The 18,588-nt window shown below is 40.9% G+C and overlaps 1 protein-coding gene across 1 annotated transcript in view; it reads right to left on the bottom strand.

Moving 5' to 3' along the window:
- The window catches only part of si:ch211-286b4.4 (uncharacterized), an 84,490-nt gene extending 66,556 nt beyond the window's left edge, over positions 1-17,934 (bottom strand). Inside the window, exons 1-7 of the mRNA XM_063038454.1 lie at positions 17,889-17,934; positions 15,585-15,731; positions 11,526-11,690; positions 9,857-10,002; positions 5,521-5,689; positions 2,780-2,888; positions 470-618 (exon numbers count right to left, since the gene is read on the bottom strand). Coding sequence (XP_062894524.1) covers positions 470-618; positions 2,780-2,888; positions 5,521-5,689; positions 9,857-10,002; positions 11,526-11,690; positions 15,585-15,731; positions 17,889-17,934 — 931 coding nt within the window. The remainder of the gene's footprint in view (positions 1-469; positions 619-2,779; positions 2,889-5,520; positions 5,690-9,856; positions 10,003-11,525; positions 11,691-15,584; positions 15,732-17,888) is intronic.
- Positions 17,935-18,588: the final 654 nt, after the last annotated feature.

The raw sequence follows: 18,588 nt of genomic DNA, 5'->3' as shown, positions 1-18,588 counted from the left end.
GATTCTAGGTGGGGCAAGGGGGGGGGGGAAGATATTTAATCAGAACCTGATGGGCAGTCAATATATGGAATGGGTTGCCAGAGGAAGTGGTTGAGGCAGGTAGATTAATAAAATGTAAAAGGAACTTGGACGGGTACATATGTTTGGATGGGAAATGTTTGGAGGGATATGGCCAAAATGTCGACAAATGGCACTAGCTTAGATGGGAATTTGGTCTGGCCAGCTTGAACTAGTTGGGCCTAAGAACTTGTTTCTGTGACTCAATGACCATTTCCCAAGGGCCTTCTATGAAGAAAGAACAATTAAGAATTGTGAAATATGACTCATCCTGATCACAGAATTGGTAACAATTCCAAGGAGCATAAAGTAACTTGGACAAAAAATGCTCTCTGCATTCAATAGCAATACAGACCATCTGTAAACAATAACTAAACTAATAAATAAATTGAAAATTTGTTTGATGTCATACCTGCAGGACATGGTCCAGCACACGACTGGCCCCACTTACATGGATTATAGTCAGTTGAGGCATTAGGGAGAATTCCATGAGGGGTAAAATTAAAACTACCAGCAAGGCAGAAGTAACCGGCAGCACAATTTCCTTGAATCTTTCCTTCTCTGTAAAGAAGCACACATTTCAAACTTATATAAATGCACAAGAACATTGATTTGGAACAAGAACACGTCTGGAGTTTGTGCTGTCTCGTGGGATAAATACTGCATAATAATTTTCTGCCCAAATAATCTCCAAGAACCTCTGACGTAGTGTCTGTGGGTTGAAACATTGACTGTTTCCCTTCCTGCAGATGTGTTCTGACTTGCTGAATATTTCCAGCATTTTCTGTTTTTAATTTATAATCAGGAGAAGTTGTTTATTTATTGAAGATTATTACTCAATGCAATTCTCCGAACAAAACAATGGATTACATAGGTAGCAGCAAGATTCTATGACAGAAGACTTAACGCATTAGGAAGGAGATCTATAGCAGCCTTAATGGTCTTCCTAAATATCATCTTTGGTTTTACATTCTTGTTTAGTCGGGCCTATAAAATATTGTTTAACATGGAGTAATTTATATACATTTCTAAGCAAAAGAATCTTAATAAGTATAGTGGCAATACTAATTTCTGATAGCTGATGTTATAGTGACATTTATCCTTTTGGATTTGTGAATTGGATTATTCTGGTGATTTTGTGATGTAGCTTGTGGATGATTAAGTGAATACAATCCTTTATGGAATGCAATACAATATAATTTCAATACGCTGGCTAGGTAATAATCGAACACAAGTGTAGTGTACATACTCCGCAATGTGGTTACACTTTAGATTGTAGCAGAGACTGTCAAAACATTTAAAGATGTAACAATTATGGCTGTAAAGGGCAGTTCAGTAATAGAGTTGGAGATGAAAACAATTGAGAAACCTAATGAATAGAAAATTCTGGATGTGTATGTACATTAGGAGAAACAGTTTCTGAAAAGTTAGATATGTCTCACAGAATCATTTACCGGAAGGTTAGTTTATCCCATGAAGGCTTGTTCCAATTCATAAACTAAATGCTGATTGAACTGAAATTCATATTTGCCCTTGTAAGAAAGCCATTTAAAGAACTGGTATTCCATTCAATTTGGCCCCATGTCAATATTATCCCTTGTGAGTTGTTTGCTCCATTAGAACAACCTGCAGAGAGCCTCAGGACTTGTGACATTTACACAATTTCAATAAACAATGTTGAAAATTAGATGTACCCTGAGTATACAAGTGCACTCAATTCTCATTTTCAGTGTTTTTTTGAATTTTAACCTCACCGCTCAAGAAAAAAAACCCATCAGTTCTTGTTTACCCACAGAATAATTAGAGTGAACTAAGCCCAATTGTTCATTATTTAACAGGCTTCAGCAGCCATAAATACAGCTGCACACATTATATGACTGCTTTGCCCATGAAGCCCAGGGTCACAGGCAGATCCTGCTAAATCTCAGTGTCATACCAGGTTGCTGCTTCTATGGCACTGAAGGACTAGGTAAGCTCCATGCACAGGGATGAGGAATTTAATTTGTCACTTCTTTAGGTCACAGGGGCAGGCATGAGAATTTGCTGTGCCATGGAAACTAACACAATGACAACAAATTCAACTCATTCTTACAGAGACCTCCTCAGTTACCTCCAGCCAGGAGTACCTGGTTGTAGCCCAGAAGAGACACCATGTATAAATAACATGTCTTCTGTAGGCATTGGTCAACACTTCCATGCCCCTCTGTCCTCTTCAAAACACTCTCCTACACCTCTTTTATTAGTACACGATCCATCTATTCAGTAGCAGCACCTGCCTGTGGCTGGAAGAGGGTTCTTGTATTTGGGCATGTTTCTGCAGATGTAATATCTGTTCAGCTGCATGCCGATACTATGAGGACTTGCAACACATCAGTATACCTTGTAGTACACCATACTGAACTCTCAACACAGTCATTCTTTGAACTTTGCAATTAAAATTCTTGTTGTTTATGAGACTTTTACTAACAGCATTATGCTGAGCTGCAATTCTGTTTTAACAACAGAATGGCAAAGAGCACTATTTACACTGCCTCTGCTAAGGTTAACGAATGGACATCCGATGATCAAAATGGGAGTGAATGTATATTCATCACTTGTTTTGCCAACCTTCCGTAATACTGAAAGCATGAAGCACTTGACTTTACTCATAACTGAACAGATATTTCTGATTGTCTTTCAATCCCATATGTAACAACCTTGTATCTAAACAAGAAGAACTGACCTGCAGTATTTGCCAGTGGGGCAAGGTAGGCATTGCTTTTCCTCCTTCAAACCTGACATTTCCTTCCAGGTGAATGTTCCAAGGCGACAAGCAATAGGAATCACTGTACCTAACAACGTTGTGACAAGCAGAAGTAAATAAAGATGAAAGATCCTTAAAGATTAGTTTTATTTATCACATAAACATCGAAACATATCGTGAAATGCATTGTTTGTGTCAATAACCAACACAGTCCGAGATGTGTTATGGCCTCTTACAAGTATTGCTATGCTTCTGATGCCAACATAGCATGTCCACAACTTAATAACCATGACTCATATGTCTTTGGAATGTGGGAGGAAACCAGAGCACCCAGAGGAAACCCACATGGTCACTGGGAGAACGTACAAACTTCTTACAGACAGCAGCGGGAATTGAACCCCGATCTTACAGCAAGTGTATGAAGTATTATGCTAACCACTAAGCTACTGTACTGCCTTTAAAGAGCAAATCCAAGGAAGTTATCAGAAACCTCTCCAGTGTCTGGCATGGGACTTGACACCCACAACCTTCTTTCTCTGTGGCAAGGGTTCTACCCATAGTCCTGTGCTTCATTTGCTAGTCCCATTACATCCCTGAAAGAGATGACCAATAATAATCCAATGACAATTATTTTAAACAATTTATGAGGACATTGATTCATAAAATGAGTAACAATTGAAGATCAACAAATTGCAGATGCTGGGAACCTGAACTAAGCTGACTATAATAGAAATACTCAGCAGGTCAGGGCACATCTCTAAAGAAAAAGAAATTATGTTTCAGGTCACAGATCCTTGATCAGAACTAGGAGGTGAGAAAACACTTCCTCTGCAACTTGTAGCTACCATGTTTTCTTATAAAGCAGTAGTCAAATCTTCAGAGCACTTCAATAAATCATAGTCATATTACTCTGAGTGAGAAAAAATATTGGCTGGGATTCTAAAAGAATTCACGACTTTTCTCACACTTGTCCAACATGATCTTTAATGATTACTTAAGGAAGCAGATGGGGCTATAGTATAACACCTGATTCAGAAGACATCACCTTTGATAGTGAACCATTCCTATAACCTAGAATAACAGTTCAGTGAAGTAAACACGTCAATTTTGCAACAGACCTTGAATCCTGAAATGTCATAAGGCAAAATTGTCTACAAACCCAGAGAGCCATCGTGTCCAGTTGGACGACCATGAAACAACCCATATTCTGCAGCCTTTCTTCAATAGGTTGGATCATGCTGAAGGCTAATTGTTGGTTCTGTGGAGGCACCTGGCGAGCGGCATTGTTGATGTCAATGCTTTTTGGACCACTGTGCTCATGCATTATATATTGCAATAATGCAACATGTCAGGGGTTGAATGCCAGTGCATATGATCTCCTGCTGCACTTCTGCAGATTGCACCAATAGCAGAGTGCAGCTGCGGACGTGATGCACAAATCGGGTCAAGGACAGTATGGCCCATAATGCTGCTTTAGTGTGTCTAAGCATTCTTCAGTTAGCTACAGGGTGGATGTTGCAGACAGTGGAACTGTTGTCTCGTATCTTTAGCAGCCTGACTTTAATCTTGATCTCTAAAGCTTTCTATGTGGAGTTTGCATGTGCTCCCTTTAATTGCTTGGATTTCCCCTGAATGCTCCAGTTTCCTCTCACATTTCAGAGACATGTTGGCTGGGAGATGAATTGGCCATTGTAAACTGTCCTGTGTGTGTGGGTGAGTGGCAGAAGGATGAAGTTAAAGGGAATGTAGGAAGAATAGGCTCTAGGGAAATTAATGAGGGAATCTCAATTGACTCATTCTGCAAGAAAACATTATAGCATGAATCTCAAAGATAAACTGTTGAACTGCCTGCGTGACAACCTTGGCATGGCCAAACTTGTTCATTAGTTATGCCCAGAGAGGAGAAATGTCAGTACTTCAAATCCTTAAAATTATATTTAAATCGGGGATCACTGCCAGGAGGCCCAAACAACTCTGAAAAGTTTTCACATTGTAATTTTGTCAACGTGAAATGAATTACCTCCAAATGCGGAATGGAAAAGTAAACTCAGCACAAAAAATAATAATGCAACTGGGAGACCGCTTTGCTGAACACCTACGCTCTTTCCACCAGAGAAAGCAGGATCTCCCAGTGGCCACACATTTTAATTCCACATCCCATTCCCATTCTGACATGTCTATCCATGGCCTCCTCTACTGTAAAGATGAAGCCACACTCAGGTTGGAGGAACAACACCTTATATTCCGTCTGGGTAGCCTCCAACCTGATGGCATGAACATTGACTTCTCTAACTTCAGCTAATGCCCTACTTCCCCCTCGTACCCCATCCGTTATTTATTTTTATACACACATTCTTTCTCTCACTCTCCTTTTTCTCCCTCTGTCCCTCTGACTATACCCCTTGCCCATCCTCTGGGTTCCCCCCCCCACTTGTCTTTCTCCCCGGACCTCCTGTCCCATGATCCTCTCGTATCCCTTTTGCTTATCACCTGTCCAGCTCTTGGCTCCATCCCTCCCCCTCCTGTCTTCTCCTATCATTTTGGATCTCCCCCTCCCCCTTTGAAATCTCTTACTAGCTCTTCCTTCAGTTAGTCCTGACGAAGGGTCTAGGCCTGAAACGTCGACTGTACCTCTTCCTAGAGATGCTGCCTGGCCCGCTGTGTTCACCAGAAACTTTGATGTGTGTTGCCATAATGCAACAGTTTATGGAATTACTCACCTTCTGGGCAGTAAAAATGAGATGGGCAGGGTTTATGCTCAACTGTTGCAACTTTATCACAGTAAAAGCCAGCCTGGCATGGAATGCACACACTGGAATGTGAATTTGGCTGATATTTTCCCATTGGACATGGGATAGGAGTTCCTGAACCTTTGGGGCAAAAATGTCCCTGGACAAAAAAAAAAATCAAAAATAAAGTTATATTTCAGATGTTGAATGGATTTAAAAAATCTTGATAGGAATAAATGATCAAGCATATTGCAAAACTTTATGGTTTTCCAGATAACCTAGACATTAATATTTGATTTCAAAGTGGAGAATAGGAGGAGATTATTAATTCAAGAATAACATTTGTTACCAATGCTGAGCATGCTACATTTTGGTAATCATGATAATTTTATAAACTGAACTTATTGCAACAGAATTTGCCAGTAAATAGCAATAACAAAATAGAATAGAAAAATGCTGCAAAATAAAGAATTTCATAAGCAATACAACTGGTTTTATGGAAGAAAATTACTACCATAAAATAACTTCCTGTGGCATAATACCGATTCATGTGATGGCGCCAGTGAACAATGCGACCAAGGGCGACATCCTCCAGACGGTTCACAAAACTATTTCTTTCTCTTTTTTTTCCCCCCATCTTCTTTTTCTTTCAAATGCGGTTCTGCTACTGTTGGAGCCTGTGATCTACATTTTGGTGGTGTGTTTCCAGGGTGATTGAGGAATCTGGTGCTTTGCTGTCTCCGAGAGGGTTCCATGAAGCTTTGAGGGAAGTGTGCAGCCCCCGCGGCAAAGAAGCCTGGAGGTGGGGTGCGAGTTCATGATCAACTCCATTTCTTGCTGATCTTACTGATTAAAGTGCCGAGGAAGATTGAAATCATCAAGGAGCGAATAGAAAGCGAGCAGGTGTTCAGCGCCGTCTACCAGCCTCTTGCTCGTCGCTGCTGGAGGAGGGTGTCTGCATGTGATGGTCTCTCTCTTGCTTGAAGGAAAGTCCATGCTCTCAAGTGGTGGCTCTCTCCATTGATACTGTCGGAGAATGGTGCTGAAGCTCTGGGTAGTCGGTTTGTGGATTGGACTCTGTAGTTCACGTTATGATGTGTTTCTGGTTGCTCCTTTTTTTTTTGCTATATTGGGTGATTTGCTATATCGGGGCGGCCTGCAGATAATGAACATGTCTGGACTCTTTCAATTTTGTGCTTTATATTCTGTGTTTTTCACTTGTTATTTTTTGTTGTCCTTTGCGAGATTTTTTTTGCGTGTGTGGGTGGGTTTTATGTTTTACTTTGAAGGGGTTCCATGGTTTTCTTTGTTTGGTGGCTGTCTGTGGGCAAGACGAATCTCAGGGTTGTATACTGCATACATATTTTGATAATAAATGTACTTTGAATCTTTGATAAAATTCTGTACAAATCAAAAGTGGGAGTAGGTGATTTGACCATTGGAATTGCTTCACCATTTCGTCACTGTATGGCTGATCTAATGGTAACAAGAACCTATCTAGCTCTACCTTAAAAATATTCAATCGGTTTCTACTGCCCTTTGGGAAAGGGAGTGCTAAAGATTCAGCACCCTTTGAGAAAAAAAAAGAATCACCTCATCTTTGTCTTTAATAGGTGGGTATTTTGAGCAACGACTCTAGCTCTAGATTCTCACACTGGAAGAAGGATCCTCTCCACATTCACTCTGTGAAGACTGCTCAGGATTGTAAATGTTCAAATCACTTCTCACTCTTCTAAACTCCAGCGTGGGGAAGCTTAGCTGTCTAATCTTTCCTCACAAAACAATGTATGCGTTGCAGGTACCGACCTTGTAAACCAACTCTGAACTGCTTCCAATGTATTACTACCCTCCCTCAGGTAGAGAGGCCAAACTATACACATCCTTACAGATGTGGTCTGACCAATACACGCTATCACTGAGTCATGATAGTGCTCTGTTTGCTTTCTTAATTACTTGTTGTGCCTCCAAATGAGTTCTTTGCAAAGAATGCTCAAAGGCAGATTCCTCTGCACTTCCCCATCATTTAAATAAACTTATTTTATTTATTTTTTTCTGCCAAAAGGAAGAATTTCTCATTTTTCCATATTGTACTCCATTTGCCAGACTGTTGCTCACTCAGTTAACTTATCCACATGCCTTTCTAACCTCTATAGGTTCTTCATAGCTTTCTTTCCTACCTGCCCCTGTGTCAACAAAACCAAAAACCATTTGTCCAGTCAAGAAAGTACAGCCTAAGAATGAGGCACATCAGCTCATGTCAGTAATTAAAAATGTTATAACATGTGAACATGAAAATATTATATGTCTTTACAAATTGTTACAAAGAAACAAATAGATTCTGTACTTCAAATTATAAAAATGGTATAAAGTGTGCATTTCAAACAATCCTGGCATTATATTGTTCTTCTCACTTTTCCCAAGTGAGGGAAGTTACCTCAGACACTGAGTTGTAGTTATGAATCAACATGGTTATTAATAACAAAAATAGCTTTCACTATCTGATTATTCTATTCCAATATACAGTGCCTATAAAAAGTATTCCCCCACCTTGGAAGTTTTCATGTTTTATTGTTTTACAATATTGAAGCACAGTGGATTTAATTTGGCTTTATTTTTTGACACTGATCAACAGAAAAAGACACTTCCGTGTCAAAGTGAAAACAAATCTCTACAAAATGATCCAAATTCATTCAAATATAAAAAACAAAAGTAGTGATTGCACAAGTATTCATTCCCTTCAAGTCAGTATTTAGTAGATGCACCTTTGGTAGCAATTACAGACTCGAGTTTGTGTGGATAGGTCTCTACCAGCTTTGCACATCGCATTTTCCCCATTCTTCTTTACAAAACTGCTTAAGCTCTGTCAGATTGCACTGGGATCGTGAGTGAACAGCTCTTTTCTCAATTGGATTGAGGTCTGAACACTGACTTAATGTCCTGGAGTGGCTAACTTTGCTGTTTTTAAGCCATTCCTGTGTTGCTTTGGCTTTAGGCTTGTGGTCATTGTTCTGCTGGAAAACAAATTTTTTCCCCAATTTGCAGTTCTCTTGCAGACTGCATCAGGTTTCTCTCCAGGATTTCCCTGTATTTTGCTGCATTCATCTTACCATCTGCCTTCACAAGCCTTCCAGGTCCTACTGCAGTGAAACATCCCCACAGCATGATGCAGCCACCATCATGCTTCATGGTAGGGATGGTGTGTTTCTGATGATGTGTGGTGTTTAGCTTATGCCAAACATAACATTCAGTTTGATAGCTAAAAAGGTCAGTTTTGGTTTCATCAGATAATAGAACATTCTTCCAGCTGACTTTAGAGTCTCCCACATACCTTCTGGTAAACTCTAGCTAAGATTTTGTGTGAGTTTTTTTCGACAGTGGCTTTCTCTTTGCTGCTCTCCCATAAAGCTGAGACTAGTAAAGCACCCGGGCAACAGTTGTTGTATGCACAGTCTTTCCCATCTCAGCCACTGAAGCTTGTCCAGAGTTGTCATAGGCCTCTTGGTTGCTTCCCTCACTCGTCCCTTTCTTGCACGGTCACTCGGTTTTTGAGGATGGCCTGCTCTAGGCAGATTTACAGCTGTGCCATATTCTTCCCATTTCTTGATGATTGACTTAACTGTACTCCAAGGGATAGTCAGTGACTTGGAAATTTTCTTGTATCCATCTCCTCATTTGTGCTGTTCAATAACCTTTTTGCAGGGTTGCTTGGAGTGTTCTTTTGTCTTCATGGTGTAGTTTTTGCCGAGATACTGACTCACCAGCAATTGGACCTTCCAGATACAGATATATTTTTACCACAATCAACTGAAACACCTTGACTGCACACAGGTGATCTCCATTTAACTGATTATGTGACCTCTGAAACCAATTAGCTGCACCAGTGATGATTTGCTGTGTCATATTAAAGGGGGTGAATACTTATGCAATCAATTATTTTGTGATTTATATTGGTAATTTATTTAAATTACTTTGTAGAGATCTGTTCTCACTTTGACAACGAAAGAGTATTTCCCTGTTGATCAGTGTCAAAAAAGCCAAATTAAATCCATTGTGATTCAAAGTTGTAAAACAATAAAACATGCAAACTTTCAATGGGGTTGAATGCTTTTTTTTAAACATAGGCACTGTACATTTAAAGTTTGTACTTATAGCAAACTGCAGACAAAGTTCATTTGACGATACTCAGGGATTATAATTGTTTTCAATAAGACTGATTAGTTGCCTTTTCTCTGATCAGTTTGGATAGTTAAATCACAAGCTGTAATGATTGCAGATGTGATAGATGATGAGGCAACAACACTCCTTGGTTTAAAGTATCAAAACATACCTGTGGGCAGAAGAAACTGTACGGTGAGCTGTGATGGGCAGGACAGTAGAAACCAGCAATGCACAGCCCACTGGGATGGCTCAGCCCTTCCTGGGCACAGTAATTGCCAGAGTGGCATGGAATACAGGATTCTAGTGAAGCTCCTCCTATTAGTCAAATATAATCAAGTTAATTTGATAATCAGTAATTGCTTTATTATTTTGTCACCCGTTTTGAGATACAGTGGAAAAACGTTTGTTTTGCATTCCATCCATACAGGTCATTCCAAACACAAGTACATTGAGGTGAGCAGATTTAAAAGAACATTGGTAGCATTTCTTAAATTCATAGAATTCTGAAAAAATGTAAATGATGTAACTGTAATTTCAGTTTTTGTAGCCTCCAGCATCATCATTAATTTCTCTAACTTCCAGTAACCACTCCCCTCTACCCCCCCACCCCAAACCCGATCCCTCTTTTGGTTTCCCTTATCCCTCTGGCCCGTTTACTCCTTCTCATTTGCCTGACTGCCCTCATGGCCTGCCCATCACCAACATCCACCTTCCTCCCTGTGATTTCCCATCTCCTTATTGCATGGTCCATTGTCCTCTTCTATTAAATTCCTTTTCCCTCAGCCCTTTACTTCTTCCATTTCTCACCTCCCAGCTTCTCACATCATTTCCTTTCTTTCCCCTCCTCCATCTTCCTACCTTTCCCTCCTCTCACCTGGATTCACCCATCACCCATCAGCTAGTGCGCCTCACTCTCCCCTTCCCCAATCTTTAATTCAGGCCTCTGTCCTCTTTCTTCCCAGTCTTGATGGAAGGCTTCAGCATGAAACATCGACCGTCATTTTCCTCTGCATTTTGTGTGTGTTGCTTCTAAAATAAACTTCAGTATGATCCCAGCATGCATCATGGTACTTGTCATGTCCGTTACTTGCTATGGTTACACATCTGATATAATTTACAGTCATGGGTTGAGTGCGACTCAAGTGTAAAAATGTGGAAAAGTAGTTTGTGCTCCCAAATCAAAATGTTGGCTCAATCCTCCCCTCTCTTCCTCTAGGAGTATATAAAATATTCATTTTCCTAACTTTTGGGAGAAAAATATCCAAGATTTTGAAAGCAGTCAGATAATTTTATTTATTTATTTAGCGATACAGTGCAGAAAACATTTCTGGCCCTTTGAGCCACACCATCTAGCAAACTCTGACAGTGCCAATTTAACCCTAACATAATCATGGGACAATTATGGGACTGGTACGTTTTTGGGCTATGGGAGGACCTGGAGAAAACCCACATGTTCCACATAGAGACTCCTTACAGAGGATGCTGGGATTGAACTCTGAACTCTGATGCTCCGAGCTGTAATAGCGTCACATTAACCACTATGCTACCATGTCACCTTGGTTGCATTGCTTTTGAGTAGAACCACTTTGCATGTTGCCAGCCAGTGTACATGCTCCAGATGACATATTCTTCCTTTTACTGGTTAAATCCCTTGCCAGATTCTGACATGTGACACTGGCCTGTGTGGTTTTCAGCCAAAATCAGAAAGTCATTGAATTGTTCGTTCCCTGCCAATATGGATGCCACTTGATAGTTTAAAACCTCAGATTAGTTTATTCTTTCAATCACAGCACAATTGTGGAACAGCCTAGTACAACAAATCAACCCTCTTCACTCACCAGTTGTATTCTTAAATGTTCCCACCGGGCATGGAATTGGTGCTTTTGTGCCTATTGGACAGTAATGTCCCTCAGTACATGGACCACTCATTGGAAAAATTGGATCACTATGTGGTATGGGAACTTTTGCTCCTCCCTGGCAGTAATATCCTCCTATGCATGGACCTGTAACAGAAAGTGAAACTGCATTTTAAAATCATAGAATCAATGGAACAAATCAAAGGCCCCAGACAGTCTGGACATACTCTTTTTCTCACCTCTTACATTGGGCATAAGATTTAAGAAAAGCCTGAAAGCACATACCACCAGGTTCAAAGACAGCTTCTATCCTGCCGTGATAAGACTATTAAATAGCTCCCTAGTATGATAAATCGGACTTTTGATCTCACATTCTACAACGTTATGATCTTGCACCTTATTGTTTACCTGCACTGCACTTTCTCTGTTGGTGTCAATAAGGTCTCCGCCAATCAGGGTCAAATATAGATGTTGTGTCCTAGCTGTCTATGTGATATGCAACCCATGGCAGTACAATATGGAGGGCAAGCTTTTACCTATGCAGCAGGCTCCCCCTCTCCATGCATCTGATGAACCCTAAGGAATAGCAGAGACCTGTACAATTTGTACAATAGAGGGGAGGAGAAGATGGTGGTGCAATGCAGCGCACGCAGCTGCTCCAAAATGATATCAGTATTTGTTAAGTGCACAATCCTGATTTGATGGAGACAGACATGAGAAGCACAGAGGAACGTCTGGAGAAACTTCTGAAATGCCTGCTTTGCTGCCGCGCGATCGAGAATCTCCGGAGGGGAAGGCTCCAAATCCTCGGCTTTGCCTATTGCCTGTTGCCGGGGCCGGTGTCGAAGCGCTTGGCAGAGATGGTGCTCGGTGTCAGAGGGCTGGTTGGAGGCTCAAAGTTTTCGGATGGACTCAAGAGTCGGCTGTGGTCAGGTGCTTCCGGGGTGCTGCATTGGCAAGTTTGCGGCGCTGGAGGTTCATGGCAGGAAGAGAGTTTCTTCCTTCTACCGTCTATGTGAGATGATGGGACTTTCGAGAGACTTTGAGACTTTTTTTTACCGTGCCCATGGTCTGTCCTTTATCAAATTACTGTATTGCTTTGCACTGTTGTAACTATATGTTATAATTATGTGGTTTTGTCAGTTTTTTAGTTTTGGTTTGTCTTGTGTTTCTGTGATATCTTTCCGGAGGAACATTGTATCATTTCTTAATGCATACATTACTAAATGACAATAAAGGAGGACTGCGTGTCCTCATAATCTAATCTAATCTGGCACCCGCAGTGTTGCAGGAGTTGCCAGTCAGCATTGAACTGCCTTAGGGACTCCAGCATGGATTTTTCCCTTGGAGTTTGCTCCTGAAGCCCTCCCCATGAGTGGGTATAGCCACAAGGCAGCTGAGGTTTGAGGCTTCTTTCTCCTAGATGAGCTGCAAACCACGGCTGACGAGCCCCATCTGCCCAAAGCGACTGGTATTAAGGCGCCAGTCACCTGCCTTTGCCCCTTCTCCTGTCAGTAGAAGTGGTTCTGCCGGGTTTAGTAGCTAAGCCACATGAAGGCCAGGAGCTGGACTTGGTTGTCAAAAGGCTGTTTGAGAGACACACCATTGGGAGCATTTAATAGGTAGTGGGAGCTTATCCTCATTACCACCCCTGGCTATAAAAACCTTAAGGAATCACTCCGTAGGTGTATTGTTATTGTTTTACCATGACCTATCTCAATGCACTGTGTAATGATCTGATCTGCCTGAACAGCAGACAAGACGAGCTTTTCACTGTATCTCATTACACGTGACAATAATAACTGAATCCCAAGAATTATCTAGCATAGAAACAGGCCCTCCAGCCCACTGAGTCCATGTCAACAACCATCACGTTCCATTTACACTCACCCTACACCAACTCTCTTTTATTTTCCTTTCATTCCAATGAATGTCCACCTAACTCTACCACTCACTTGTAAACTAGGGCCAAGCAATTTATGGTTAACCTAGGGGCAACTAGATGGCAAATTAATCTAGCAACTTGCGAAGACTTGGAATGTGGGAAGAAACCATGCAAGCTCAGGCAGGAAGTGTAAACTCCACTCAGACAGTATCAGTTAGGGTTGAACTAGGGTTGTTGGAGCTCTACCAGTTGTATCGCACTGCAACCCCTCAGGAACATACTCAAACCGATAGCCTTTGGAAGATTTAAACAATTTGTGAAGACCAATGAGTTTTCCTGTTAAATTGATTATCGGGACCAGATTAATTCAGAAGCTTGTATAACCAGGAAACCAAAGAGGTGGGCAAGGTTGAGTAAGACTTCATAAAGATAATACAAACCTCATTTCCAGAAAAGTTGGGATATTTTCCAAAATGCAATAAAAACAAAAATCTGTGATATGTTAATTCACGTGAAGCTTTATTTAACTGACAAAAGTACAAAGATTTTCAATAGTTTTACTGACCAACCTAATTGTATTTTGTAAACATACACAAATTTAGAACTTGATGGCTGCAACACACTCAACAAAAGTTGGGACAGAGGCATGTTTACCATTGTGTGACATCACCTTTCCTTTTAAAGACACTTTTTAATCGTTTTGGAACTGAGGATACTAATTATAGTAGATTTGCAATTGGAAATTTTGTCATTTCTTGCTTGATATAAGACTTCAGCTGCTCAACAGTCTGTGGTCTCCGTTGTCTGATTCTCCTCTTCATGATGTGCCATACATTTTCAATAGGAGATAGATCTGGACTGGCAGCAGGCCAGTCAAGCACATGCACTCTGTGTCTACAAAGCCACGCTGTTGTAGCCCGTGCAGAACGTGGTCTGGCATTGTCCTGCTGAAATAAGCATGGACGTCCTGGGAAGAGACGTCGCCTTGATGGCAACATATGTCTCTCTAAAATCCTAATATACGCCTCAGAGTCAATGGTACCTTCACATACATGTAACTCACCCATGCCGTGGGCACTGATGCACCCCCATACCATCACAGATGCTGGCTTTTGCACCTTTCGCTGATAACAATCTGGATGGTCGTTTTCATCTTTGGCACAGAGAACTCTTCGCCCATTTTTTCCGAAAACTAGCTGAAATGTGGATTCATCTGACCACAGCACACGGTTCCACAGTCTTTCAGTCCATCTGAGAAGAGCTCGGGCCCAGAGAACTCGCCGGCGTTTCTGCATAGAGTTGATGTATGGCTTCCTCCTTGCGTAATACAGTTTCAAGTTGCATTTCTGGATGCAGCGACGGACTGTGTTGAGTGACAATGGTTTTCCGAAGTACTCCCGAGCCCAGGTGGCTATAATTGTCACAGTAGCATGACGGTTTCTTAGGCAGTGCCGCCTGAGGGCTCGAAGATCACGCGCATTCAACAGTGGTTTCTGACCTTGCCCTTTACGCACTGAGATGTCTCTGAATTCTCTGAATCTTTTCACAGTATTATGTACTGTAGATGTTGAAAGACCTAAATTCTCAACAATCTTGCGTTGAGAAATGTTCCTTTTGAACTGACTAACAATTCTCTCATGAATTTTGGCACAAAGGGGTGAGCCACGACCCATCCTTGCTTGCAAAGACGGAGCCTTTGATGGACGCTACTTTTATACCCAGTCATGATACCTCACCTGCTACCAATTAACCTGCTTAATGTGGAGTCTTCCAAACCGGTGTTACTTGAATATTCTGTGCACTTTTCAATCTTATTTTAACTCTGTCCCAACTCTTGTTGAGTGTGTTGCAACCATCAAATTCTAAATTTGTGTATATTTACAAAATACAATTAAGTTGGTCAGTAAAGCTATTGAAAATCTTTTCTTTGTACTTTTGTCAGTTACATAAAGGGTCACGTGAATTAACATATCACAGATTTTTTTGTTTTTATTACATTTTGGAAAATATCCCAACTTTTCTGGAAATGGGGTTTGTATATTCCACCTGCTTAGTTCATTATTGATTCTTTACTTTTGCTCCAAATAGCATCAGTTTCCATTTTGCATGGTTTGGAACATAAGAAATATGTTTTTATATCAGGAATAGGCACTCACCATCAGGCTCAGAGTTTGCCACACCTTGGCAGTATAAACCAGCTGGACAGCTTACACATGCACCAATGGAGGAGGCACCTTCCAAAGTATTGTAAGTCCCTTCTGGGCATGGCACCGGGACACTTGTTTCTGAGCAACAATAGTATCCTGGAGAGGAAAGGATGAGAAAGTCAGGCCATCAATCCATCAGGTGCTAGAGTGGAAAGAGACACTCAAGGGAACAAAATTAACACTTCAAAGCTATTTCATTGGTTGTAAAATGCAATGGATGTTCATTGACTTACAAAGCCATCTGGAGAGGTTCTGTATAGGTACAATGCCTTTTGTATTCTCATTAATCTGCATATACTTCCCTGTAAAGTAATGTTATGGAGAAGGGTACAGTTGAAGTCAGAAGTTTACATACACTTAGTTGAAGTCATTAAAACTCATTGTTTAACCACTCCACAGATTTCATATTAGCAAACTATAGTTTTGGAAAGACGTTGAGGACATCTACTTTGTGCATGACATGAGTAATTTTTCCAACAATTGTTTACAGACAGATTATTTCACTTTTAATTGACTATATCGCGATTCCAGCGGGTCAGAAGTTTACAAACAAAATCAAAAGAAATCAGCCAAGACCTCAGAAAAAAAAATTGTGGACCTCCACAAGTCTGGTTCATCCTTGGGAACAATTTCCAAACGCCTGAAGGTACCACGTTCATCTGTACAAACAATAGTACACAAGTATAAACACCATGGGATCACGCAGCCGTCATACCGCACAGGAAGGGGACGCATTCTGTCTCCTAGAGATGAACATACTTTGGCATGAAAAGTGCAAATCAATCCCAGAACAGCAGCAAAGGACCTTGTGAGGATGCTGGAGGAAACAGGTAGACAAGTATCTATATCCACAGTAAAACGAGTCCTATATCGACATAACCTGAAAGGCTGCTCAGCAAGGAAGAAGCCACTGCTCCAAAACCGCCATAAAAAAGCCAGACTACAGTTTGCAAGTGCACATGGGGACAAAGATCTTACTTTTTGGAGAAATGTCCTCTTGTTTGATGAAACAAAAATTGAACTGTTTGGCCATAATGACCATCGTTATGTTTGGAGGAAAAGGGGTGAGGTTTGCAAGCCGAAGAACACCATCCCAACCGTGAAGCATGGGGGTGGCAGCATCATGTTGTGGGGGTGTTTTGTTGCAGGAGGGACTGGTGCACTTCACAAAATAGATGGCATCATGAGGAGGAAAATTATATGGATATATTGATGCACCATCTCAAGACAACAGCCAGGAAGTTAAAGCTCGGTCGCAAATAGGTCTTCCAAATGGACAATGACCCCAAGCATACCTCCAAAGTTGTGGCAAAATTGCTTAAGGACAACAAAGTCAAGGTATTGGAGTGACCATCACAAAGCCCTGACCTCAATCCGATAGAAAATTTGTGTGCAGAACTGAAAAAGCGTGTGCGAGCAAGGAGGCCTACAAACTTGACTCAGTTACATCAGTTCTGTCTGGAGGAATGGAACAAAATTCCAGCAACTTACTGTGAGAAGCTTGTGGAAGTCTACCCAAAATGTTTGACCCAAATTAAACAATTTAAAGGCAATGCTACCAAATACTAACAAAGTGTACGTAAACTTCTAACCCACTGGGAATGTGATGAAAGAAATAAAAGCTGAAATAAATCATTCTCTGTACTATTATTCTGACATTTCACATTCTTAAAATAAAGTAGTGATCCTAACTGACCTAACACAGGGAATGTTTTCTAGGATTAAATATCAGGAATTGTGAAAAACTGAGTTTAAATGTATTTGGCTCAGGAGTATGTAAACTTCTGACTTCAACGGTATATACGTACCAGGTTTGAGCTGATGCACATACTCTCAGTGATCACTCAGTTCAACTTCAGCAGGGAAAGGAATATTTCATTTTGTGTATGTTGGAAGGCTGATTAGCTACCTTTCACTCTCTGGCTGTGAGGTTAAATTTACCTTTTGTGATAGTCCACACTGACCCAATAGTGAAGAAATTTCCTCTTATTGTTCATGAACAAAGGAAGTTGGCTACTTTGATTGTGAAATGATATGATTCTACCGACAGGAATTTTCGCTTCTTGATGGTGATGTAGAATGATTTTAATATTAAGATGAATGAGCCTAAATTGGGTCCACAGTGCAGATTTTCATTAGGAATCCTTCTAAGTGCCCAAATGCATTGTGCATGTTGGTCATAAAACTCCAGACATCTGTGCTAATGACAACATCAATTTCTCAGTTTTAACTTGTGATAAATAAAAACCTTACCTCTGGGGCAGATGACAGGTTCAACTGTACTGCTGTTAATGCACATAGTGCCAGCAGGGCAAGGTAAGCAACTTCCAGCTCCAGGAAATGGATTGTAGGTCCCAGGATTACAGGGCAACTCACTAATTGTACCAGGAGGACAGCAGACGCCACTGGGGCACACGTAACCCTTAATGCCATCCGAAGGACAAGGCACAGTACTTCCAGCATAGCAGATGTACCTGAATGTACCAAATGCATAGTAACACACGTGAAACGTTGGAGAACTCAGGTCAGGCAAGACCCTTGCAACACATAAAATACTGGAGGAACTTAGCAGGCCAGGCAGCATTGCTTGGATTTCCAGCATCTGCAGATTTTCTCTTGTAGGCGAGACCCTTCATCAGTAACAAGGGCATACACTGCATTTCAGATTATGAACAAAATGACATCTACAGGAACAGACGGTGTTCTGTACCAGAACATGGGTGCTTTAAAATGTCAAAAAATATTTCAGAAATAACAGTTTTCATTGTTGATAATAGATGAAGTAATCAGATCAAAAACAGTGGACAAAAGTGAAAATAAAAATCACATTTGGTTGAAATTAGAATATAGAGCAGGCCTGCTGGGTATTAACATTTTACCCAAGAAACTTAATTTGATTGTAGCTGCCACATTAGGTCATCCTGTCTCAACCTATGGCAGAAACTCCCTTTGT

The sequence above is a fragment of the Mobula hypostoma genome, chromosome X2 (assembly GCF_963921235.1).
Source record: "Mobula hypostoma chromosome X2, sMobHyp1.1, whole genome shotgun sequence".
Classification (NCBI taxonomy): Eukaryota; Metazoa; Chordata; class Chondrichthyes; order Myliobatiformes; family Myliobatidae; genus Mobula; species Mobula hypostoma.
This window is presented reverse-complemented; position numbering and strand designations above follow the sequence as displayed.